The sequence below is a fragment of the Astatotilapia calliptera genome, chromosome 4 (genome assembly GCF_900246225.1).
Source record: "Astatotilapia calliptera chromosome 4, fAstCal1.2, whole genome shotgun sequence".
Taxonomy (NCBI): Eukaryota; Metazoa; Chordata; class Actinopteri; order Cichliformes; family Cichlidae; genus Astatotilapia; species Astatotilapia calliptera.
Window position 1 is genome coordinate 1,913,857 of NC_039305.1, and position 26,382 is coordinate 1,940,238.

At 45.3% G+C, this 26,382-nt stretch overlaps 3 protein-coding genes across 4 annotated transcripts; 1 reads left to right on the forward strand and 2 right to left on the reverse strand.

Moving 5' to 3' along the window:
- Positions 1-863: 863 nt before the first annotated feature.
- On the reverse strand, positions 864-3,155 carry LOC113020182 (chymotrypsin-like protease CTRL-1). Its single transcript, XM_026163938.1, has 4 exons — positions 2,812-3,155; positions 2,299-2,536; positions 2,063-2,160; positions 864-1,732 (listed from the first exon to the last, which is right to left on the reverse strand). The coding sequence occupies exons 2-4, from the start codon at positions 2,516-2,518 to the stop codon at positions 1,361-1,363; spliced, it is 690 nt and encodes a 229-aa protein (XP_026019723.1). The 5' UTR covers positions 2,519-2,536; positions 2,812-3,155; the 3' UTR covers positions 864-1,360.
- Positions 3,156-3,853: 698 nt separating this feature from the next.
- On the forward strand, positions 3,854-11,201 carry LOC113020178 (uncharacterized). 2 transcript variants are annotated; one of them, XR_003272166.1, is made up of 2 exons: positions 3,854-10,660; positions 10,817-11,201. XR_003272166.1 is itself a non-coding variant. In XM_026163932.1 (2 exons), exon 2 carries the CDS (start codon positions 4,469-4,471, stop codon positions 10,295-10,297), a length of 5,829 nt encoding a protein of 1,942 aa, XP_026019717.1. In that variant the 5' UTR covers positions 3,854-4,147; positions 4,304-4,468; the 3' UTR covers positions 10,298-11,201. The 2 variants fall into 2 exon arrangements, 1 of the variants encoding a protein (XP_026019717.1); XM_026163932.1 differs by having other exon boundaries at positions 3,854-4,147; positions 4,304-11,201.
- A 3,235-nt stretch (positions 11,202-14,436) lies between these two features.
- Positions 14,437-26,144, reverse strand: LOC113021430 (transmembrane protease serine 9-like). The gene is made up of 10 exons (XM_026166093.1): positions 26,090-26,144; positions 23,242-23,262; positions 22,980-23,053; positions 22,433-22,739; positions 19,895-20,040; positions 19,514-19,808; positions 19,094-19,265; positions 15,350-15,603; positions 15,114-15,211; positions 14,437-14,788 (listed from the first exon to the last, which is right to left on the reverse strand). The coding sequence occupies exons 1-10, from the start codon at positions 26,142-26,144 to the stop codon at positions 14,438-14,440; spliced, it is 1,773 nt and encodes a 590-aa protein (XP_026021878.1). The 3' UTR covers position 14,437.
- Positions 26,145-26,382: the final 238 nt, after the last annotated feature.

The window sequence follows — 26,382 nt, forward strand, 5'->3', positions numbered from 1 at the left end:
GTTAGTCTCCTGTCTGAGCTGCTGTGTTTTTCTTTCCTACAGTGCTCCAGGTGGGACTGTGCCTGTACCTGCCAGGTTCCTGACTGCGACACCTGCAACTGTTTATGCTTCGAGATCAGGATGAAGTAGGAGGCGAGGATGGAGGTGCTCATCCACCGAACTAATTTTATACTTGTTATAGCATTTACAGCGGAGATGGAGGTGGCTACACACAGAACCGGCCTTACACCTTCTCTTCTGAGTCATTCACTGACTTTTTCTCTTTGACTTTTTGAGACTGAACATTTTTCTTTCATTGCCAGAGAATGGGTTGCCTTGCCACTGATAGGCTAACCGGCAGCTGTATGCTGATATATTTCTTCTGTAAATGTGGCTCCATAATCACTATGGTTGGCTGGCCTTTTCTATACACTAATTTCCGCTAATTTAAGAGACTACCCACCACCACCATCACATATCCTCCTCTACATTTACTATAATTACTGCCTTTGGACCATCTGTGTGTTCATCTGAGTAGCTGCATCGATCTTACTCGGATCACACAGAGCTGACTGAATGGGCAGGTTTTCGCTTCCTTCCTGATCAGGGTCCGCCCTTGGTGGATTGTGATAATGTCGACTGTAGGTCTCTAAAACGGTGCTATTATCCCTGAGCAGCGGGTCTTGGATTAAAAGCATCAACGCCAAAAGAGACCTTGTGCCTTATGAAACGGCCTGAGGTCACGCCGAGCTGATGTCTGTTTTGCTGAAAGTTCCTTCAGTACCTTGTTTTTGACGAATGGTTTATTAAATCCACATTTACACCACAGAAGCTTCTTTTTGTTTTATCTCCTCCCACTAAAACCTCCCTCCTCGGGAAGTAGCTACAAAGTTACAGCTGAGTTTGCACACAGTGCCATATGTACATGAGCATGTTCAGGGATTGTACTCCTGTTTATGTTTCCAGGACTACTGCAAACAGGAAGGATTTCCACGTCATCTCAAAGCAATAAAACAGACACATTTTGTGTTTACCCCACAATTTTTTTTATTCTTTCATCCCTCATATCAAACATTTGTTTTCCACATGTAAATTCTTTATTTCATTTTATCTGTTTAGCAGATATTTGCTGACTTCTGCTCACTAACTAAGATTTGTCGTCAACCTCTCCATCAGGTGTTCCAGATGTTTGTGCTGATGATTCGTCCAGCAGAATGTATGATTTGATCCTCCACAGCTTCAACACTGAGCTTTCTTTAGATAACCTGTTAAGAATCAAGTCAAATTTTTGCAGGCACAGCTTTACGACTGAAAGTCTCAAGGTCGAGGCTTGTTCACATTCATTTGTGTCCGCGACATCATGTAAATCAGGTCAGACTCTCTACAGGAAGAGTTGGAGACAAAGGGAGAGGCTGAGGAGGTGGAAGATGGCAAATGTGTAGGCCTGAGCCGGACGACCCCCGCTGGTGTCAAACACACTATTTGAGTCATTTGTAGTGGTGGCCATAGTGGCGGTACAGGTGCTGCTGGTAGAGGTAGTGATGGGGGCATTGGTGGGGTTGGCAGTGGTGTTGGAAGCCGGAGCCAAGCGCATCTCAAGGGTCTCAGTCAGGAAGGAGTTAAAGGAGCTCACTCTGGTGAAGGTTATGACTGAGCTTCGTCTCCTCCTGGCAGAGGAGCTTGGAGCTGTTAACACGACCGCCTGGAACCAAGAGCCGCCCTGCTTACACATCAGTGGGCCGCCAGAATCACCCTGAACAAAGAGACGGGAAGGTTCAAATTTAAAATTCAGAATTATTTGGGTGCCAGGTTGTTCCCTCTAATAAAAAATGTAAAAAGGCTTAAAAATAACACAAAATAGAGAAGCTCTTTAAAATGAAATCTAATTGGCCCATAATGAAGACTGAAACTTCAAAGCTAGATCTGCTTTATGTTTGTACATGTTTCTAAAGATTGTAAGCACTCTGGAAACTCAAGATGATGAACTATCCAAATTCAACATGTGACTGTAATAAACAGCTAAATCCAAATTAAACAACATGTCAGCAGACAGTGTTATAAGAAGAAGAATCCAGTCATTTACCTGCTGCAGTGCAAACATGTCTGTACAGATGCTCTCACTCGATGATGAGTTCCCACAGTTTACCACTGAGGTCTGAAACTGCTGCATAACTTCCTCAGCTAACATCATGAAAGATAAGAAAATCCTGATGTTTGACTAAAGAAACTGTAAGTGCAGTGGTCCACATGTGTAATCTGAGAGATGGACTGGTGCAGAGTCTGGGCAGAACTCTGTCAGCCTTCATGTTGCTGACTCACCTCCTCCTCTTCCAGGACTCCAACCGGCCGCCCAGCACGCCAAGCCCTCGGCGAAGGTTCTCCCGTTGTCCAAGCAGATGGGCTGGATGTAGTCGGTCAGGGTGGGCTGGGCAGATAGACGGAGGATGGCTATGTTGGTCCCGGTCGTGTTGCTCAGAGTGATATTTGTCACATTCAACGTCACCTCAAAGGTTGGACATGTCTGTCTGCTGTGGCTCATCCTGTGCTGTTCCACTGGCTGACAGTTGGTGGCAGTAAAACAAAGTAAATGTAGAAATGTGCCAACAAAGTCTGAGACACAAATTGTATAAAAGGATTGATTTTGATTGAAATAGACTAATATATAGTTTCCAACTGGTTACACATAATCTTTCTTTCTTGTTTTGAATTGTCTCCACAGACTTAACCTTATAGAAGAATATGCTTATTCTAGATACTTGTGAGACAGCACACTTGTTTCCTGCATTAAAGTGATTATTTCTCTAAAACTGAACGGGTGTCTTTATGACCCACCTCCACTTCCTATGTTGCCCCAGCCGGTGACCCAGCTGTTAACACCGCTGTAGAAGGTGCTGTCTGAAGCTGCCAGGCAGACGGGAGAAATGTAGCTGCTGAAAGTCACAGATGAGGAGAGCTGCAGGAGGCAGATGTCGCTGTCATTGGTATCAGAGTTGTAGTCTGGATGTTTGATAAGCTTTTAATAACATTTAGGTTAATGTTTGCATTAGCACCATAAAGTGACAAATCAACCGTTTGGTGGAGCACTTTAAAAAAAAAAAAAATCAAACATTAAATTTCATTCATCTATCACATGTCAAAAAAATATGCCTTCCTAAAATGATTCTCAACCGTTTGGTTTAGCAGGTTGTTAAAGGGTTAAAGAGCCATACTCCCTTCTGCACAGTACCTTTGTCTCAGCAGGTTCTTTGGCTTGTTCTGGCCATCATGTGATCAGTGTATTTTTGGAAACTGTTATGTAAAAGATGATTTCCTGGAACAATGCTTTCATGTCTGTCGGCAAACTGGATCTACCATTAAAAGATTAGAATCAGAATAAGGAACAGTTAAGCACAGGTGAGTTCACAGGTATGCAGAAGTGCAGATTCATGTTTGTAGTGCCAGGAGAGGCCCTGAGGATGAAACAATTCCACTGGTTAAAGGAGACGATAGATGATAAACAAATGAGGTCAACAGAGATTGTATGAGACGTTGTTTACATAAGTAGGTTATTAAAGGCTGCCAAAAAAAAGGTTATTAAAGTGCAAGTGAAGAGCCGGCGCTTGCACACGCGGAGTTTGACACACCTGAAACACACAGCAAGTTTATTGAGATGAAAAAGTAACAACAAAGAATGTAACATACATAAGCAAGTTTCTTAGTAAGAATAAACTTGTTACGGTTTTGTATGTTCACTCGTTTTAGGGGGTTAGTGAGGTAGAGGAGTGTTTATCTGGAATGGAACACAAGGAGGGAAACAAGACGCAAGGGCTCACACAACATATATAAACAGACACACAGGGCAAAGACACAAGAGGGAATCTAATAATCAAGTGAGAAAACTCACAATTGTTATGCCCTTGAGTCAAAAGTCAGCGGTTGGTGTGTGTGCTGATTGAGCCACATAAGCAGAGTGATAAATAAGCTCAGAGTGAGACATCATTTCCACAAGAGATCTTTGTATCCTATGTGCGGAAATGGAGCGAGGGAGCGTCCTGTTCACTAACCTATCTTTGATGTACCCTTTCGTTTATGATGGGAAAAAGTGCTCCGGCAGTTATTAAATAGGGACTAGTTCATGTTCACGCTAAGAGTGCTCTACACGTTCGCACCTCGGAAAACGTTCGTCTTTGTGAGTATTGACATGTGTAGAGACAGTCGTTATGTGTGTTTACATGGAGCGAACTGTATGCTGATGTAATGTACATGTTAAGCTAGGCTAATCGGCAAGTTGTTATTAAGATGTGTGTTAACCAGCGATTCATTTTCATTTTTTCTCATGTTCTAGTTACATAAAAACAAGAAAGTCAAGCCTTGTGTGGAAGACCTCTTCTATTTGTTCGCTAGCTGTCTAACCTCACAGGGTCACGTGTCGTGAGGGCAGCATAGTAAAAAGACGGAGGAAAAGACGCCTACTCAGCGGGTTCAAACATACAGAGCTACTTTAAGCAACATGAGTCTACGCTCAGGAAGAAATTACCTAAAAGACTACGCTGCTGAAGAGCTAGACGAAGCAGCCGGTGGTGAACAGCAACCAGACGTTGCCACTCAACCAGCTACAACGCAGCAACGGTCTCAACCATTCGACACCAAGTCGCAGCAATCCAGAACATCGACAAGGCGTTCTCAACGGACATCCTCATCAACAGCTTCTGCAGCTGCAAGGGCCTACGCCAAAGCTCAAGCAGCACGAGCTCAACTGGCCTTCGCTGAAAAGGAAGCTAATGCAATGAAACAGAGAGCTGAACTGGATGCTCATCTACATGTCCTCCAGTGCCAAAAAGCAATAGCCGCAGCTGAAGCAGAGGCCTCAGCCTATGAAGAAGCAGAGATTCAGAGCGGGGAGCTCTACGGAGAACTTTGTGAGGAAGCTGAGCCCATCAGTACAGTGCACCGCACTAACGAATATGTTCAACAACAATGTGAGTTACTCTACCCAGACACTCAGCACGACTCAGCACAGCCTCCTAAAGGAAATTGCAATGAAGTAGATGCACAAGACAGTACACAAATAACTAATCCTTTTATAACCAACACTCAGACGAAAACACCACCTGTAAATAGAGAAAGGAAACAGGAGCAAACAGTGAACACTGGTGTAGTCGACACGTACTGGTCCAACTCCACAAAGCACACCCCCAACCTTAACAACTGCGTACCTGAATCAAGTGAAATGCAACAGTTTGCAAAATACCTAATTCGCAAAGAACTAGTCAGCACAGGTCTTTTGCAATTTGATGACAAACCTGAAAACTATTGGGCATGGAAAACCTCATTCATCAGCGCAACCAAAGACCTAAATTTGTCTCCAAGAGAGGAATTAGACTTGCTAACAAAATGGTTGGGTCCAACATCATCCGAACAGGCTAAGCGCATTCGTGCTGTACACACCCTCAATCCTGCTGCAGGTGCGAAGATGGTCTGGCAGCGCCTTGAAGAGTGCTACGGCTCACCTGAGGCTATTGAGGACGCACTCTTAAAAAAGGTAGAGGACTTTCCCAAACTCACAAACAAAGACAATGTTAAGCTGCAGGAACTTAGTGACATCTTATTGGAGCTTCAGTGTGCTAAACAAGATGGTGCGCTCCCAGGACTTGCTTACCTGGACACAGCTAGAGGAGTCAGGCAAATAGTGGAAAAACTTCCCTTCAACCTACAGGAAAAGTGGACAACTGTAGGAACACAGTACAAGGAGACTCATAGTGTGTCATTTCCTCCTTTCTCAGTTTTCACACAATTTGTCCAGCGGCAAGCGAAAATGAGGAATGACCCAAGCTTTGCTATGTCCAAGGCCAACACCCATGTCCCTTCTCCCACAGAAAAACTGAGGTCATATAGTCGCAAACCTACTGTGTCAGCACACAAAATGGACATTACGGCAGAGCCGGACCAGAATAATCTCAGTCCAAAGAAAATGGAGGAACCGGATCGCCAGTGCCCAATCCACAAAAAACCACATCCACTCAAAAAGTGTAAGCTCTTTAGAGACAAAACTATTGAAGAAAGACAAGCCTATCTCAAAGAGCACCACATATGCTACAGATGCTGTGGGTCTGTCCAACACATTGCAAAAAACTGTAAAGCAGTGGTTAAGTGTATCGAGTGTGACAGCCTTAAACACTTATCTGCAATGCATCCTGGTCCTACTCCTGCCCCTAAGAGTACTACACCAGGAAACAACGACAATGAAGAGCAAATCGAGAGCTCACCTTCAGTCGAGTCGAAGTGCACAGAGGTATGTGGCCAAGGTGATAGCCCACGTTCATGTTCTAAGATCAGTTTGGTCAAAGTGTATCCCGCAGGCCAAAAAGAGAGAGCTATAAAAATGTATGCAGTAATAGATGATCAGTCCAACAGGTCACTGGTTAAGTCAGAGTTTTTCAGCCTTTTCAAAATCAATGCCAAACCCACTCCATACACCTTAAAGACTTGCTCTGGCAGAGAACAAACCTCAGGTAGGAGAGCTGTAAACTTCTTCCTCGAGTCTTTGGATGGAGAAGTCAACATCCAGCTACCCCCTTTAATTGAATGTGACTCTGTGCCGGACAATAGATCTGAAATACCCTCTCCAGAGATTGCCCAGCATCACCCACATCTTCTTCCAGTGACAGATAACATCCCACCTGTCGACCACCACGCCCCAATCCTTTTACTCCTTGGAAGGGATGTCCTCAGGGTCCATAAGGTACGTGAGCAAATCAACGGACCCAATGATGCACCATACGCCCAAAGGCTAGACCTGGGTTGGGTTATTGTGGGGGAGGTGTGTCTAGGAAAAGTGCACAGTCAGTCAGAGGTCAATGTCTATAAAACACACACCTTAGATAATGGACGTGCATCCTATTTTGAGCCTTGCCCAAACACAATTCACGTTAAAGAGAATTATGGGGTCACTATGAATGCAACCTGCATCACAGACGATTTGGGACACTCTGTGTTTGTTAGATCTGAGGGTGATAACAAACAAGCCATGTCTATCGACGACAGAGCATTCCTGACAATAATGGACAGTGAAGTTTATCAAAACCAAGAGAACAGCTGGGTTGCACCTTTACCCTTTCGCTCACAGAGAAGGAGGCTCCCTGACAACAGAGAACAAGCCCTAAAACGCCTCTGCTCTCTCCGAAAGACTTTGGAAAAGAGACCAGAAATGAAAGATCACTACATCCAATTCATGCAGAAAATGTTGGATAACGACCAAGCCGAGCCTGCCCCTCCTCTGCCACTAAATAAAGAACATTGGTATCTGCCCACGTTTGGGGTATACCACCCACAGAAGCCACAACAAATACGAGTCGTGTTTGATTCAAGTGCAGAATGTGATGGAATTTCGCTCAATCAAGTGCTTCTTGGCGGACCTGATTTGAACAACTCCCTATTGGGAGTGCTGTTGCGCTTCCGCAAAGAGCCCATAGCCCTGACAGCCGATGTGCAGCAAATGTTTTACTGCTTCGTTGTGCGCGAAGACCACAGAGATTATCTGCGTTATCTGTGGTATGAGGACAATGACATTACAAAGAGCATAGTTGAGTTTAGAATGAAGGTCCACGTGTTTGGAAACAGCCCGTCACCCGCTGTTGCCATCTACTGCATGAGACAGGCAGCACAGCAGGGAGAACGAGAACACGGATCTGATGCAAGACAGTTTGTTGAGCGTCAGTTTTATGTTGACGATGGTCTCACATCAGTCGCCACGCCAGAGGAAGCAATCAACCTGCTCACAAGAACGCAAAACATGTTGGCAGAGTCTAACTTGCGCCTCCACAAGGTGGCATCAAACTGCAGTCAAGTCATGGAAGCTTTCCCTGTTGAGGATCGTGCAAAGGACCTGAAAGATTTAGACCTAGGAGTAGACCCTCTTCCAGTTCAGAGAAGCTTGGGACTCTGTTGGAACCTACAATCTGACAGCTTCACTTACCAGGTGTCAAATGAGAGCAAACCATTCACACGGAGGGGAGTATTGTCGACAGTTAATAGCCTCTATGACCCTTTGGGATTTGCTGCTCCCATAATAATGCAGGGCAAAGCATTACTCAGGGAACTGTCATCTGATGGAAAAGACTGGGACACACTCTTACCCCCTGAGAAACAGGAGAGGTGGGACTTATGGAAAGACTCTTTGCAAGCCCTTGAGAACCTCCAAATACCAAGGTGCTACAGCCCAGGTACGTTAAGCACAACGAAAGTGAAAGAACTTTGCATTTTCTGTGATGCCTCCACTGTCGCTATAGGTGCAGTAGTCTATCTGCGTACAGTTGACAGTGAAGGACAGTGTCATACTGGGTTTGTGATGGGGAAGTCTAAACTCGCACCCCGCCCCGCACACACTGTACCACGCCTGGAACTATGTGCTGCTGTGCTCGCAGTGGAAATGTTTGAGCTCATCAGAGACGAGTTAGACATTAAAGTAGACAATGTGACTTTTTACACAGACAGTAGGATTGTGTTGGGGTACATACACAACACCTCCAGACGATTCTACATGTATGTTGCCAACAGGGTTACGCGCATTAGAGCATCCACCCATCCGAGTCAATGGCATTATGTACCAAGTGAGTTAAATCCAGCTGACCAGGCCACTCGGTTCATTCCAGCAGCAGACCTGCAGAACAGTACCTGGTTCTCAGGTCCACCCTTTCTGTACTCTGACCCACACACAGAACCACACACTGGTCCTTTCACGCTCATCGAACCTGAAAAAGACAGAGAGATACATCCGGAAATAAAAGTAATGAAAACTACTGTAGCAGAGCCACAGTTGGGTTCTGACCGTTTCAAAAAGTACTCAAACTGGATCACTCTTTGCAGAGTCATAGCCAGACTCATTCATGTAGTTACATCCTTTGCACAAAAGACAAGTGGGCGAAGGGGATGGAAAGGTTTCAGTGAGACACCGAGCGTCCAAGAACTCACCCGAGCCCAAGCAGTCATTATTCGAGCCGTCCAACAAGAAGCTTACAAAGGGACGCTTGAAAACATTAAAGAAGGAAGGAAGGTCAGTGGCATATTTGATGCACTCAAAAAGCTCAATCCTGTAGTGGACAAAGACAGTCTCTTACGAGTCGGTGGACGTCTTTCCGCTGCCGATCTCACAGAGAATGAAAAGCACCCTCTGATTATCCCATCTACCAGCCACATCGCCATGCTAATTGTAACTCACTATCATGAACGAGTGGCTCATCAAGGAAGACACATAACTGAAGGAGCTATCCGTGGTGCTGGGTACTGGATAATTGGAGGGAAGCGGCTTGTGTCATCTGTCATTCATCGGTGTGTCACATGTCGCAAGTTGCGAGGCAAAATGCAGATCCAGAAAATGGCAGACTTGCCTGCAGACCGAGTCACCCCTGAACCACCCTTTACCACTGTAGGCCTAGATGTATTTGGGCCATGGACTATTGTGACGCGTCGTACAAGAGGTGGTTGTTCCCAGAACAAACGTTGGGCTGTGTTATTCACATGCATGTCAACTAGGGCTGTGCATATCGAACTGATAGAGACTATGTCTGCTGATAGTTTTATCAATGCATTAAGAAGGCTCTTCTCTATTCGGGGCCCGGCCAAGTTTCTGCGCTCGGACAGAGGCACGAATTTTGTGGGCGCTTGTAAGGAATTAGACCTAAACTCAGGAAACAAAGCAGTAGGAAAGTACCTGCAAGAGAGAGGGTGTGTTTGGACTTTCAATCCCCCTCATGCGTCTCATATGGGAGGCTCGTGGGAGCGCCTTATAGGCGTTGCCAGGCGCATTCTGGATGCAATGTTGTTACGAACTGAACAAACACGTCTTACTCATGAAGTGTTGTGCACCTTCATGGCCGAGGTGATGGCAATTATTAATGCAAGGCCTCTTGTTCCCATATCCACCGACCCTGACAGTCCTGCAGTACTCACTCCAGCAGTGCTACTAACGCAGAAGATGAGTGCTGTGTCCGCCCCACTTGGGAACTTCTCATCAGGGCAGCTGTTTGGGAAACAATGGAAACATGTTCAACTCCTCGCTGACACTTTTTGGAAAAGGTGGAAGGGAGAGTATTTATCCACCTTACAAGGTCGTGCAAAATGGACAGAGACTAGACCTAATGTCAAAATAGGAGATGTGGTCCTGCTAAAGGACCTCCAAGCCAGCAGGAACGAATGGCCCATGGGACTAATAGTAAAAACATTCCCCAGCAGCGACAAGAAGGTCCGAAAAGTGGAAGTGCGGACTGTAAAAGATGGGACTGTTAAAATGTTTCTCAGACCAGTTTCAGAGATTGTTGTTTTGCTTGCAGAGACTGAATGAATATTCTTCAATGCTAGATGATGTTTGAATATGTTGTATTGATGTTTATTGTGATATAATGTGTGTATATCAAGCGGGGAGTGTTATGCCCTTGAGTCAAAAGTCAGCGGTTGGTGTGTGTGCTGATTGAGCCACATAAGCAGAGTGATAAATAAGCTCAGAGTGAGACATCATTTCCACAAGAGATCTTTGTATCCTATGTGCGGAAATGGAGCGAGGGAGCGTCCTGTTCACTAACCTATCTTTGATGTACCCTTTCGTTTATGATGGGAAAAAGTGCTCCGGCAGTTATTAAATAGGGACTAGTTCATGTTCACGCTAAGAGTGCTCTACACGTTCGCACCTCGGAAAACGTTCGTCTTTGTGAGTATTGACATGTGTAGAGACAGTCGTTATGTGTGTTTACATGGAGCGAACTGTATGCTGATGTAATGTACATGTTAAGCTAGGCTAATCGGCAAGTTGTTATTAAGATGTGTGTTAACCAGCGATTCATTTTCATTTTTTCTCATGTTCTAGTTACATAAAAACAAGAAAGTCAAGCCTTGTGTGGAAGACCTCTTCTATTTGTTCGCTAGCTGTCTAACCTCACAGGGTCACGTGTCGTGAGGGCAGCATAACAATAAAATACCTAAGATCATAAATGAACCTGAACATAAGCTTCAGAGCCCTTGCTGCTCATGCCTGGTTCAAGCCTTGCTCTGAAACTATGCCTCCCCCGAGCCTGCCGGCAAATGTGGCCACACTGCCTCCAGCGACCCCGCCACCGTCATCCCCTCAAGGATGGAACTCATACCCGGGCCTCGCGAATCTCCCTGGGAATCTCCAAACCAGACACCCGGCAAGTCTTCAGGGTCCACCGCCTCACTTATGCCCATTGTTACGTTTCGGTGTTGTCAGTGTTTTGTTTTTTGCGTGACTGTCATGTATTTCCTGCTTTACTTTGAAAGTCTGTGTTATCTCAGTGTGTTCAGTTTACGTTTCCTTGTCTCGTCAGGTCTAATTTGCCCCAGCTGTGTTTCCCTCCTGTGGTCCATTCCCTGATTGCTCCTTCTATGTATTTAAGCCTTGTGTTTCAGTATGTCATGGTCGCGATCTCCCCCTGTGTTGTAAATAAATAGTTTGTTGTAAATAGCTGTGAATGGATTTGTCAATACTTTCGTTTTGGGATTTTGGTGGAGAGCCTTAGTGTTTTTTTTCTCGTGTGTCTTTTCCTTATTTTTATTTTCTTGCGTTGCACGCCGGTTGCCTAGGCCGGGGTGTAACACCATCGAGCAGATATTTCACGGCTGTAAATACTTGGAGATATGTGGATGTTACCAGTCATCATCGTTCCCCCAGTCAAGTACATTGAGAGAACACACCACTAGTATTTAATCAATCAATCAATCAATCAATCAATCAATCAAAGCTTTATTCGCCACGTGCAGGTTGCACACACACAACACAGACATTACATGGGGATACAGGTCAGAGATCGGTAGCGTTACAGAAAAACACTGAAATATACACTACAATGGGAAAGTACAAGAGGAAAAAAAGAGAGCTCTGCTCATGCTGGGCTCCTGGGAGGACAGCATGAGAACAGAAAACGAAAAAACTCCTCTGCACAAAGAAGCACATAAATGTCCACAGCACAACATTATGGAGCACGCGACCAGCCACAGGGTCGGGTGGGGGGTGAAGAGTAATCCGAAGCAAACACAGCAGCCATCCTGCCCAGCGCTACCATTCCAGCGCGGGCTCAGACTCGCCGTGTTCTCAGGAGGGAACAAGATTCGAAGGCATTTGGAAAGGGAGGGGGGATGAGTGTGTGCATATCACTGTATATGTATGTGTGTGTGTGTGTGTCCATAGTTCAGCTGAGACAGTGTCCTTCGCCCTGCCAGGCTAGGTAAAAACAGTCTTCCAGCCAACCCAGGTGGCCTTGCATGGAATGAGAAGGTACAGACTAAACAGTCGTTATCAGGGTGTTTTTGTTGGGCTCCAGCCTTGAGACCGCAGCTGGCGCCGAATGTATGGCACTTTTTCTATTTGTTCCAGAAATAAGCTCACGAAATTTAAAAAGGGAGATCACGTGAGATTGTCTCAAGTTAGAGGTGTGTTTGATAAACGCTATGAACAGACTTTCACGGATGAAATATTCACTATAGACCAATGCATACCTAGGGATCCTCCGGTTTGTAAAATCAAAGATTACGATGGGGAACTAATTATCTGTGGTTTTTACGAGCATGAGCCACAGAAAATCAATGTGGTTGTGGGTAAGCTGTATCATATAGAGAGCATTCTGACAAAACGTAAACAGAGGGGGCAAATGTATTTCCTGTCAAATGGGGAAACTGGCCTGAAAAGTTTAATAGCTGGATTAAAGCCAGTGACCTTAAAAACCTAAAATAAAAACCTTCCACCTCATTTCATGCTGGTGACATGACTCTCAGGTCTCAAGGCTTTTACGTAACACTACCTTCAAACGCTAGCCTAAATGTATTTAAAAATAACACGAGTAGCAGTTTCCGTGAGGATCTCGCCCAGTATCTCTATCTCGATGGGCCCTGGGAGGTGGCTGTCATTAAAATTTCCTATCCCTATACATGGTTCAATCTTCCAAATGATATGGCATACTTTGAATGGAGGAAAAAGAGTGATGCAGAGCAGAAGCCCGCTGATGTTGATAAGCAAAAAATATTTTTTTATGGTTTTTATGAGGATCCTAACATGCTGAGATCACAGATTGATGATGCCTGCCTTAGACGTATTGAATTTGATATTTTTCTCAAATATAACCCAATTCAGAAAAAGTCTGAATTTTCATCTGGTGGAATATATCATCTCAGAGTTTATCCCCCCCCCCTTGCATATATGCTTGGTGTCACACTAGGGGTCTGGTTAATTTTCGAGCGCAAGTTTGCCCTGTATCCCGCGGATATAACGGCTGGCTGTTACCATTTCTTTTGTTATTCTGACATTGTGACGCCATAGCTTGTTGGTGACATCTATTTGCTTCTGCTGCATGCTGTCAAAATACAGGGTACCTATGGAGATGTCGTTACACTGAGCTTTAACAAACCAGATTACATACCAGTGTCGGAACCATATCGAAAATATTCATATTGAAATCAAAACGGATCAGAAGGAAACTGTGAACTTTACCTACAATAAAACAATAGTTAAGCTACATTTCCGGCCTATTGAGGATCTGTCGTAATTCATAAACAATATGGATAATAATAGATTCATAAAATATTATGAATTTCAGGCTGGTAATGGCATGCCCGGGTTCTCAGGTGCTCCGCTTATTTCTGGGTGCGGGTTAGCATCTATTTTTTCAAAATTCTTCCAATTTGTAACTCCTTTCGTAAAGCGGGGTCTCAGCTGCCAAGAACATACAGTGGCTTACAAAAGTATTCGGCCCCCTTGAACTTTCCCACATTTTGTCACATTACAGCCACAAACATGAATCAATTTTATTGGAATTCCACGTGAAAGACCAACACAAAGTGGTGCACACGTGAGAAGTGGAACGAAAATCATACATGATTCCAAACATTTTCTACAAATAAATAACTGCAAAGTGGGGTGTGCGTAATTATTCAGCCCCCTTTGGTCTGAGTGCAGTCAGTTGCACATAGACGTTGCCTGATGAGTGCTAATGACTAAATAAAGTGCACCTGTGTGTAATCTAATGTCAGTACAAATACAGCTGCTCTGTGACGGCCTCAGAGGTTGTCTAAGAGAATATTGGGAGCAACAACACCATGAAGTCCAAAGAACACACCAGACAGGTCAGGGATAAAGTTATTGAGAAATTTAAGGCAGGCTTAGGCTACAAAAAGATTTCCCAAGCCTTGAACATCCACGATGGAGTGCCCATGTTAGCATGTACATGGTCTGTAATTCTGGCTCTGAGAAAGGCCCTGAGACGGACTTGACAGCCACTTCTAATTGTGATGATAATTCATCAAGTAGAATTTCACGTCCAATTTGATCCTCCACAGCTTCACCACTGAACTCTTAGATAACCAGTTACAAATAAACTCAAAGATTAGCAGACAAAGTTTTAAGCCTGTAAAGTCTCAAAGTCAAGCTTGTTCACATTCATCTGTGTCCATCACATCATGTGAATCAAGTTTGGGTTCTCTAAAGGCAGAGCTGGAGACAAAAGGCGAGGCTGAGGAGATGGATGAAGACAAAGATGAAGGAGTGAGCAGGACGACCCTCGCTGCTGTCAAACAAACAATTCGAGCGAGTTGTGGTGGCCATGGTGGTGGTGGTGACGGAGACATTGGTGGGGTTAGTGATGGTGGTGTTGGAGGCTGGAGACAAGAGTGTCCCCAGCGTCTTCGTCAGGAAGGAGTCAAAGGAGCTCACTCTGGTGAAGGTCATGACTGAGCTTCGTCTCCTCCTGGCAGAGGAGCTTGGAGCTGTTAACACGACCGCCTGGAACCAAGAGCCGCCCTGCTTACACATCAGCGGGCCGCCAGAATCACCCTGAACAAAGAGACGGGAATTCAATTTAAAATCAGAAAATCATATCTAATATTATTTGGTTGCCATGTTTTTCCCTCTAATAATGTTTTTTAAAGGTTTAAAACAAAGATACAGAGACACTCTTAAATTAAATCTAACTGGCCAAAAATGAAAACTGAAATTTCAGAGCTGGAACTTCTTACATGTTTCTAAAGATTGTAAGCACTCTGGAAACTCAAGATGATGAACTATCCAAATTCAACATGTGACTGTAATAAACAGCTAAATCCAAATTAAACAACATGTCAGCAGACAGTGTTATAAGAAGAAGAATCCAGTCATTTACCTGCTGCAGTGCAAACACGTCTGTACAGATGCTCTCACTCGATGATGAGTTCCCACAGTTTACCACCGAGGTCTGAAACTGCTGCATAACTTCCTCAGCTAACATCATGAAAGATAAGAAAATCCTGATGTTTGACTAAAGAAACTGTAAGTGCAGTGGTCCACATGTGTAATCTGAGAGATGGACTGGTGCAGAGTCTGGGCAGAACTCTGTCAGCCTTCATGTTGCTGACTCACCTCCTCCTCTTCCAGGACTCCAACCGGCCGCCCAGCACGCCAAGCCCTCGGCGAAGGTTCTCCCGTTGTCCAAGCAGATGGGCTGGATGTAGTCGGTCAGGGTGGGCTGGGCAGATAGACGGAGGATGGCTATGTTGGTCCCGGTCGTGTTGCTCAGAGTGATATTTGTCACATTCAGCGTCACCTCAAAGGGGTTGGATCCATTTAGCTTCAGACGCCCCAACACGACAGTCCACTCGGACGCTACAGGGGAGCTGTGGGAGGAACGAAGCACACAAACATAAACTTCATCAGCTTCAAACAAGATCTACACCTTTACACTCAACTTCATGGGACCCAAGTTTTACAGATTTGAACCTGGTGACATTCAGGCCTGGTTCTAATTAAAGAGGTATATATTTAACTTCATGAACTCCATGCAGAGCAGAGCAGCATCCATGACCACAGGTGTGACATTACCTCAAGAACAAGGCTGGGAGGGGTTAAAGTGTGGCTTGCCGATCCACCGTAACCACTGGCAAAACACCGGTTAGACATAGTTTGTTTGAGAAAGAAGTCTCCAGAAAATGCTGCCATGAAATGGACCACAACACGCTGAATCAGTTGTAAGAATGAGGACATGTTCAGTTTTAAAAAGATTTACGCCATATATATATATATATATATATATATATATATATATATATATATATATATATATATATATATATATATATATAGGTCCCTCATCCTATTCATGTAGCCCCTTCCGCCGGGGTTAGTTGGACAGCACCAGGGCCCGACATGGTTCATGCCTACTGGCTGAAGAAGCTGACTGCACTCCACGAGCGTCTGGCAGCACAAATGAACCAGCTGCTAGTTAACGAGAGACACCCGGAATGGCTAACTGAAGGCCGGACGGTCCTGATCCCCAAGGACCCCAAGAAGGGACCGGTCCCCTCCAACTACCGACCAATAACCTGCCTCAGTACTACATGGAAGCTCCTATCAGGCATCATATCGGCTAAGATGAACAGGCACATGGGTCAATACATGAGCGGGACACAGAAAGGAATTGGCAAGAATACCAGAGGCGCAAAACACCAGCTACTGGTAGACAGAACAATCAGCCGAGACTGCAAGACCAGACTGACCAACCTGTGCACTGCCTGGATTGACTACAAGAAGGCCTATGACTCAATGCCCCACAGCTGGATACTGGAATGCCTAGAATTGTACAAGATCAATGGGACCCTAAGAGCCTTCATCAGGAACTCAATGGGGATGTGGCGTACAACACTAGAGGCCAACTCCAAGCCCATAGCACAAGTCACCATCAAGTGCGGGATCTACCAAGGAGATGCTCTGTCCCCACTGCTGTTCTGCATAGGCCTGAACCCCCTCAGTGAGATCATTAACAAGACTGGCTACGGATACCGACTACGGAACGGAGCAGTTGTCAGCCACCTCCTGTACATGGATGACATCAAGCTGTATGCCAAGAGTGAACGAGACATCGATTCACTGATCCACACTACCAGGCTATACAGCAATGACATTGGAATGTCGTTCGGACTGGAGAAGTGTAGTCGGATGGTATCAAAGAGAGGGAAGGTAGTCAGAACTGAGGGGATTGAACTACCAGAAGGCAACATTGCAGACATAGAGGACAGTTACAAGTACCTGGGGATCCCGCAGGCAAATGGGAACCATGAAGAGGCCGCTAGAAAGGCTGCAACCACCAAGTACCTGCAGAGGGTCAGGCAAGTCCTGAGGAGTCAGCTGAATGGTAAGAACAAGATCCGGGCCATCAACACGTACGCCCTGCCCGTGATCAGGTACCCTGCTGGGGTAATAGGCTGGCCAAAGGAGGAGATAGAAGCCACTGACATAAAGACAAGAAAGCTCCTTACCATGCATGGAGGGTTTCACCCCAAGTCCAGCACCCTGAGGCTGTACGCTAAGCGGAAGGAAGGGGGCCGGGGACTGGTGAGTGTCAGCACCACAGTCCAGGATGAGACAACGAACATCCAAGAATACATTGGGAAGATGGCCCCAACTGACCGAGTGCTCAGTGAATACCTCAGGCAGCAGAAACCCAAGAAAGAGGAGGGAGACGAGGAACCATCATGGAAGGACAGGCCCCTGCACGGTATGTACCACCGGCAGATAGAGGAGGTGGCTGATATCCAGAAATCCTACCAGTGGCTGGACAAAGCTGGACTGAAAGACAGCACAGAGGCACTAATCATGGCAGCACAAGAACAAGCTCTGAGCACAAGATCCATAGAGGCTGGGGTCTATCACACCAGGCAAGACCCCAGGTGCAGGCTGTGTAAAGATGCCCCAGAGACAATCCAGCACATAACAGCAGGGTGCAAGATGCTAGCAGGCAAGGCATACATGGAACGCCATAACCAAGTGGCCGGCATAGTGTACAGGAACATCTGTGCCGAGTATAACCTGGAAGTCCCGAGGTCAAAATGGGAGATGCCCCCAAGGGTGGTGAAGAATGACCGAGCTAAGATCCTGTGGGACTTCCAGATACAGACGGACAAAATGGTGGTGGCTAACCAACCGGACATAGTGGTGGTAGACAAACAGAAGAAGACGGCCGTAGTGATTGATGTAGCGGTTCCCAATGACAGCAATATCAGGAAGAAGGAACACGAGAAGCTGGAGAAATACCAAGGGCTCAGAGAAGAGCTCGAGAGGATGTGGAGGGTGAAGGTAACGGTGGTCCCCGTGGTAATCGGAGCACTAGGTGCGGTGACTCCCAAGCTAGGCGAGTGGCTCCAGCAGATCCCGGGAACAACATCGGAAATCTCTGTCCAGAAGAGCGCAGTCCTGGGAACAGCTAAGATACTGCGCAGGACCCTCAAGCTCCCAGGCCTCTGGTAGAGGACCCGAGCTTGAAGGATAAACCGCCCGCAGGGGCGTGCTGGGTGTTTTTTTTTTTTTTATATATATATATATATATATATTAAATAAAATCTGTTGAATTAGATTTTGAATAAGTAAATGAGTCTACTGCTCACTATGAGCTCTATCAATCAATAGCATCATGAAAAATGTCTAATCCCCAGCAGATCTTTAAAAATTTTAACCAACATCCCACCAAAGTGTGTAATAGACACGTGCAGAAGCTGCAGTACTACCAGGGAGAGCACTGCCAAAAAGAGAAAAGTTATGAGCAACCAAGGAAGGTGTGTAGCTAGGTGGCTAATATGTATTTACATGTAAATGTGTCTGTTTAAATCCTTTCCTGTAATTATTTTCATGCTGGCTTGAAACAGCTTAGTGCGGTCGTGGCTCAAAGAGTTGGCAGTTCGTCTTCTAACCAGTCTGCCCCAGGGCAGCTGTGGCTACAACTGTAGCTGCCTCCACCAGTGTGTGAATGTGAGAGTGAATGAATAGTGGCATTGTAAAGCGCTTTAAGGGTGCCTCGAAAAGCGCTATATAAATGCAATCCATTATTATTATTATTATTAGTGCAACTTCTTAATGTGTGTCCTATTACACGCCTCACCAAGATACTGGGGTCATCTTTTATAAATGTACACTATGGTACCTAAACCATCTATGCAGTTTAAAGAATTAAATTACCAGGAAATGAAGTACACCACAGAAAAAAAATGTGGCCTATTAGGGCCAGAGTGCCATCATGACTGAAAAATCTAAACAGCCTTCAGATTTACTGAATATTTCCTAGTCCGAGGCAAATTAACTGTATGATCATCCGGCCAAACTACAGCTCCAACTCACCTTGAGAAACAGCTGGCGTCACTCAGCACAGAGTCCAAGGCTACCAGAGTCCCACCACACACGTGATTTCCATTTTTCTGCAGGCTCGCCATCCACGGCCACGAGCCCACAGACGCAAGCAAGGTTCCCCCGAAAATGTGTGAATTCCTCGGAGCTTGTCCACAGACTACAGCTGAGGACAAAACCAGAGGCAAACACAAAGAAATCTTAAAAACTTTAACCACATGAACCCATCAGTTCAAGTTCATGTAGTGTATAATAGACTCAAGGTTAGAATGTTTTCTTTAATAAAGTATTGTCATGATGGGTCCTCACGTTGGGCAGTGGTCAGATGCAGCGTGGTTGTTGGAAGTATTGTATTTGTAGGTGTGGCGGGGGTTGCTGGGGGGGTTGTGGTTGTTGGATGATTGGTGGTTGTTGGAAGTGTGGGGGTTGTAGTGGTGGTGGTGGTGGTGGTGTTAGTAGGTGTGGTGGTTGGCACTGGTGGCAGTCCTGTGCAGGAGACACTGAGGTCACTGTTGGTCCCAGTGGACGTGAACGTCATGAAGCCCGGCTGGTTGGAGGAGATCTTGCTGTTGATCCAAGTCTGGTACTGGGATACTCTGGCGTAGACTCCTGGAAAATTAGGCAAGGCGCAACCATTCCCAAAACTGACGACTCCCGCCTGAATCCAGCGACCGCTCTGCTTGATCACCATTGGACCTCCTGAATCCCCCTTTGAGAGCAGAAACATTTACTGTTAGCTGAGGAGAAGAAACTCTAGAAGGTGAAAATGTGCCAAACACAGGTAACAACAATCACCTGACAGGAGTCCTTTCCTCCTGCACTTAACCCGGCACAGATCATGTTGTCAGTGATTGATCCCACTCCATAGTTACAGTTACACTGCCTGTTTCCCACAACAGGAACCTCCACCTCCATCAGGTTTTGTGGAGAAGGAAGGGGCACTGAAGGGGTAAAAAAACAAAATCTGTTTAATAAACAGCGTGTGACAGATTAAAGGTAGAAACCTGAACAGTAAACAAAGCATCGTTCCACTTCCAGGCATTTATTCTGGTGGTGAATAAGTTTTAACTCAAAGGATTTCCAACTTTCAGTGGTCACATGACAGAAAGCTGTATATATTGAACCACCAGACAAATCTGATTAAATGTAAAAAAAAAAAAAGAGGCACAATCAGTTTTTAAAAGTGTTTTTGACGTTCTGTTCGTATCTCTATCTTTGATGCTTCAGACATTTCCCAAATAATTCAGTCCATGTTTCTTTTAGTGTTTATAAAGTCTGTTTCCCCTCCACGCGCACAGGTTTATCATCAAAAACGAAACTGCATGAGACCAGTTTCTTTTTTACAAACATTTCCTTTGAGGTTGGCTCAGAAACTTGGTGAATTTTTGACTTTTCGAGGACAGTGACGTCATCAGCGAGAGACCGGTGACCAGCATCGCGGAGCGTGACGTCCGAGCGGCACTGAGGAGAGTGAACACAAGGAAAGCGGCGGGGCCAGGCGGCAACACCGGCCGTCTGCTGCGCTGCTGTGCTGACCAGCTAGCAGGTGTGTTCACTTACATCTTCAACGAGTCCCTGGCGAAGTCTGTGGTCCCCACATGCTTCAAAAGATCCACCATCATCCCCTGTGCCCAAGAACAGCAACCCCTCATTTCTGAACGATTACCGGCCAGTTGCACTGACCTCGGTAGTAATGAAGGTGTTTGAGAGGCTGCTGAAGAACATCATCTCCTCCTCCATCCCAGACACCACAGATCCGCTGCAGTTCGCCTACAGATCCAACAGATCCACAGAGGATGCCATCGCCCACGTCCTACACACCACTCTCAGCCACGTGGACAAGAAACAGGGTAACTATGTGCAAATGCTGTTTGTTGATTACAGTTCAGCGTTTAACACAATAGTGCCCTGCAGACTGTTCACAAAGCTGAGGGATCTGGGACTTAACAGCCGTCTGTGTGCATGGGTGTTGGACTTCCTCACTGGCAGAACTCAGGTGGTGAGGGTGGGCAGGTGCTTCTCCAACAGCATCACCATCAACACAGGAGCACCTCAGGGATGTGTCCTCTCGCCACTGCTCTACTCCCTCTACACTTCAGACTGTGTGGCCACCCACGGCTCCAACACCATTGTGAAGTTTGCTGACGACACAGTGGTGTTGGGTGCCATCTCCAACAACGATGAGGCGGCCTACATGGATGAAGTGAAGAATCTGGCATCGTGGTGCCAGGACAACCACCTCCAGCTGAACGTCAGCAAGACCAAGGAGCTGGTGGTGGACTTCAGAAGGGGTCAGCACAGAGACTACAAGCCCATTATCATCAATGGAGCTCCAGTGGAGAGGGTGCAGTCCTTCAAGTATCTTGGTGTCCACATCTCCTCAGACCTGACATGGGCTGCCCACATTCAGGTCCAGACCAAAAAGGCTAGGCAGCGCCTGTATCACCTACGACAACTGAGGAAGTTCAGGGTCTCTCCAAAGATCCTCAGGATTTTCTATACAGGCGCTGTGGAGAGCATCCTCACACAGAACATGACATCGTGGTTCGGGAACAGCTGTGTGAAGGACCAAAAAGCTCTCCAGAGAGTGATCCGTACAGCAGAACGCTGCTGCAGGATTGCTCTCCCCCCACTTCAGGACACCTACACCAGGAGATGCCGGACTAGAGCAGCGCAGATACTGAAGGACCCGTCCCATCGTGGCAACAAACTGTTCCAACTTCTGCAATCTGGTAGAAGGTTCCGCATCTTCCGGGCAAGGACAGAGAGACTCAAGAGGAGCTTCTATCCCCAAGCCATCCGTGCCCTAAACACACACACCCGCCCTCTCACATCATCTATAACTGACTGAGTCAGGACTCTTCCAGACACTAAACCAAGGCACAATGTACATTTCAATTCCTTTAATTTTAAATATGTTGATATTGTCTATCCTGTAAAATAGTCAGATGTCTATTCATATTAATGTACAGAATTCACCTGCTTGCTGCTACTACTGCACATTCACCCAATGTATATACTACATATATATATATATATATATATATATACATTCTTCCTCTACACCCCCCCCCTAAAGTTTTTGCACATGTCGAGATGCGTGTCAGGCTACATTTCACTGTGTGTTATACTTGTATAACTATGCATGTGTCAAATAAAGAACCTTGAACCTTGAATAAATTCATAAATCATAGTTTCTGAAACATTTAGGCTTCTCTTCAGCAACAGAATCATAAAATAAGCAGACAAAGGCTCCTTTATGGATACTTTGGAGAAGCTGTTTGTTTCCTGTCATCCTCAGACAATATTAATCTGTTCTAACCAGTGACCCACCTCCCCTTCCAATGTTGCCCCAGCCGGTGACCCAGCTGTTAACACCGCTGTAGAAGATGCTGTCTGAAGCTGCCAGGCAGACGGGAGAAATGTAGCTGCTGAAAGTCACCGGTGAGGAGAGCTGCAGGAGGCAGACGTCGTTGTCGTTGGTACCAGAGTTGTAGTTTGGATGTTTGATGATCTGTGTTACTGTCCGAGACACTGCATTGGGATTAGATCCCTGTAGACTCTGAAGGCCCAGATTCACAGTCAGACCGGTTGGAGTACTGCTGAGATCATCAGGAGCGACACGAACAGTGCACAGTTGTTACAATTGTTATAGACGAGAAAACATATATAAAGTTTGACTTCCTGCCCTGTTAAATATTTATCCTGTTACCACCCTCAGCCCCCAGATTAGGACCCTCCATAATTTCCTTAAATCATGTTTAGAGTGCAGCTTCAGCCTCATTACTCACATTTCAAAGCAGTGAGCAGCAGTCAGCACCCACTGACTGTTAATGAGGGATCCTCCACAGAAGTGGGACCCAGATGTTTGCAGACTGACCTGCCAGGGCCAGCTGCCAACAGGGGCCACCTGTCCTCCTACAATCCTGGTGTTCAGAGACGCCTTACCACAAACTGAAGACCGACATTAAAACACAGAGTGAGCATTACTGTAGGAGCTGTAAACTCTCAGCACTACAAACTGCTGAGTGAGGACACAGTGATCCTGGAGTCTACAGTTCACTCACAAACTAATATTCATATGAAACTAAAGATTTATTACACATAAAACTAAATCATTACACAAAGAAGCTTTTTCTTACCATCCAGCTGTGACTCAGACTCTGAAACACAGAAAACAAACCATTTTAAAACAAAAGATCTCCATTCATTGTTCTGTGATTAGTTCACTGTCGTTAATAATAGTGGGAAAGTTGATTGTCTGTGGTTAGCTATAAGCATCCAGCAGAAGCTCCAGTAGTGGCTGTAGCAGTGAGTCAGTCCCCATGTTGGAGAATTTTAATGACATCATCTGACCAATAGCACGGCTGCTGTGAGGCGACTCTACTAACAGACCCTTTAAAATCTTGATTATGTGACCAGCTTTGTTTATGCTGCCACCTGTTAATTAATTGAATGTATTTTGGGAAATTTTCAACTTGTATACATATTCATATATATTTATATGTACTGTATGTGTTGTTTACTCCATTAGTTTTACATTTGTGGTATTTCTTCATTAACAGACGGATGACGGCACCCACTGGACTCCATTCCAATAATTCCAACTAATCATTGACCGAGCAAAGCAGTCAATGACGCCAGTGGGCAGCTTCATCCATCTGTTAAACGCAATCTTTGTAGGTATGTCTGTGAATGTTCTCAGTCATCCAGGTCATCATAGTCTAAGGAGCTTAGAAAGAAAAGCGTCTGGACTTCTTTGAGTTGCTTGAAGACGTTTCACCTTCATCCGAGAAGCGTCTTCAGTTCTAAGGTCAAATGGTGGAGAGTCCCAGATTTAAACCCAGTGGGAGTAACCCCCCACAGAGGGACAAAGGACCCCCTGATGATCCTCTACCAGTTGGAGCGTCCCCAGACGCCTTAACGCCCACTCACATCCTGGGCCATCTGACCTCAGGAAATCACATGATAGGGTGGGGCCAGGTTTCACAATGAGCTCACCCGAAACCCTGGCTGATTGGGACCCACACCCGTTTTTACACCTTAACTCATGTGATTAGGTAGAGGATCATCAGGGGGTCCTTTGTCCCTCTTTGGGGGGAAACTCCCACTGGGTTTAAATCTGGGACTCTCCACCATTTGACCTTAGAACTGAAGAAGCTTCTCGGATGAAGGTGAAACGTCTTCAAGCAACTTAAAGAAGTCCAGACGCTTTTCTTTCTAAGCTCCTTAGACTATCTTTGTAGGTAGTTTGTGTGTGTGTGTGTGTGTGTGTGTGCGGGGTTACCTTTTACACTGTTAATGTTTTCGTTCTATAGACTGGTTTTACCTCCATTTCTGAGAGGATCGTTATCGTGCTGTTTGTCTCGAAAGAGTTTCCTGATCTGTGTGTGTGTGTGTGTGTGTTGGTCTGGGCTGCACACACAGTATTTTCATCTTCCACCCTCCATCATTTCATAGAAAATGGTAAATGGTAAATGGCCTGTATTTATATAGCGCTTTACTAGTCCCTAAGGACCCCAAAGCGCTTTACATATCCAGTCATCCACCCAGTCACACACACATTCACACACTGGTGATGGCAAGCTACATTGTAGCCACAGCCACCCTGGGGCGCACTGACAGAGGTGAGGCTGCCGGACACTGGCGCCACCGGGCCCTCTGACCACCACCAGTAGGCAACGGGTGAAGTGTCTTGCCCAAGGACACAACGACCGAGACTGTCCAAGCCGGGGCTCGAACCGGCAACCTTCCGATTACAAGGCGAACTCCCAACTCTTGAGCCACGATCAAGAGTTCCTCACCGTAGTTTGGACACAAATGATGCGGCACCTTCTCAGAATCTAACGCACTTCCTGCACTGAGCTATGATGAATGAAACCTGTTATCACATCTTTAACTGTTAAAGATGTTATCACATCTTTAACTGGCACGACAAACTGCTGCGCATCGCCGTCACACTTTTCATTTAAAAAACGTCTCCAAAGCTCAGAGATCAAACATCCTTTTGAAACGTCTCAGTCGGTTAAGCTGCAGCTAATAATCCCATGAATGACTGAATTAAAGAAATAAGACAGCCAGCTTTCCCCTTAAATATATTTCCAATTAAATATTAAAGACACACATTTTTTAAATTTTAACTAAAGTGATACAACATTTCAGTCCACATTGTGCAGACTGAGATATGATCATGAAAGCAGATCTAAAATATTTACTAAATCTGACACTCGACACTTAATGTCACTAAATAATGACGGGGTAGCTTTAATTTTATTGACAAATATTTATAAAACAAACTTTTATTGTTGGAGGAAATTAAAAATAATCCTCTCTGTTTCTTTTTCAGATGCCATTAGTGTGATTCATGTAGTGAAGACAGCAGCTGCAGAAAGCGGTCATACGCACAGAGAGCAGTTTTAAAGTTATAAACAACCATCAAATAATCATTAATAAACATAAAGATTCAAACCTCTCATAAAGAAACTTTTATGAGAGGTTTGAATCACAGCCAAGTTTGAATGAAGCTTTATTGACCAGGACAGAAAGTAAAACTGCTACTGAAGAATCAGGAGAACATTTTTAAATAAAACATGTATTATATATGACATTTATATTATTATATCATGTGATCATGAGCTCTGAAACACGATATATGTACATGTACTGGAACTCAGTTATTGATCTGAAATGTTTAAGCTTAATCAGGTTAAGGTGATATCCTCCTTTGTCACACGTTTAGATCCTCATGAATAAATGATGTGTGTCAATCAAAGCTGACTGAATAAACCAACAAAAGTTAAGGTGAAATAAAGAAGTTAAAACCTCTCAGCTGCTTCCAAACCAAACAGATCATCACGTTTATCTGTGAACCTAAAATAAACCACCAGTCCTCCTTTTCCTGCAGTGTCACTTTAAAGTGAAGCGCTGTGCTCCTGAGTGTTTTCACCCTCTGAGTCGTTCCTGATGCAGGTGTGTGCAGAGAGCTCTTACCTTGGGTCAGGAGCATCAGCCCAGCAGCCAAACACATCACTTTGTAGAAAGCCATCGCTGTAAGATCCAAACCTCCAGACCTGCTGAGGCATAAATAACCTTCCTCTCTCCTCCTCCTCTCTGTCTGCGGTGCATCCCACACCAACACCTGTCTGACGACACGCCCAACATTGCAGCTCACCTGATTTTCCTCACATCAGACACAGTGAAAAAGCAAAGAAGCCAATGTGGGCGACGTGAGAGGGGTGACTCGGAATAAGAGGAATCATGATTTCACTCCAACAAAAAAACAC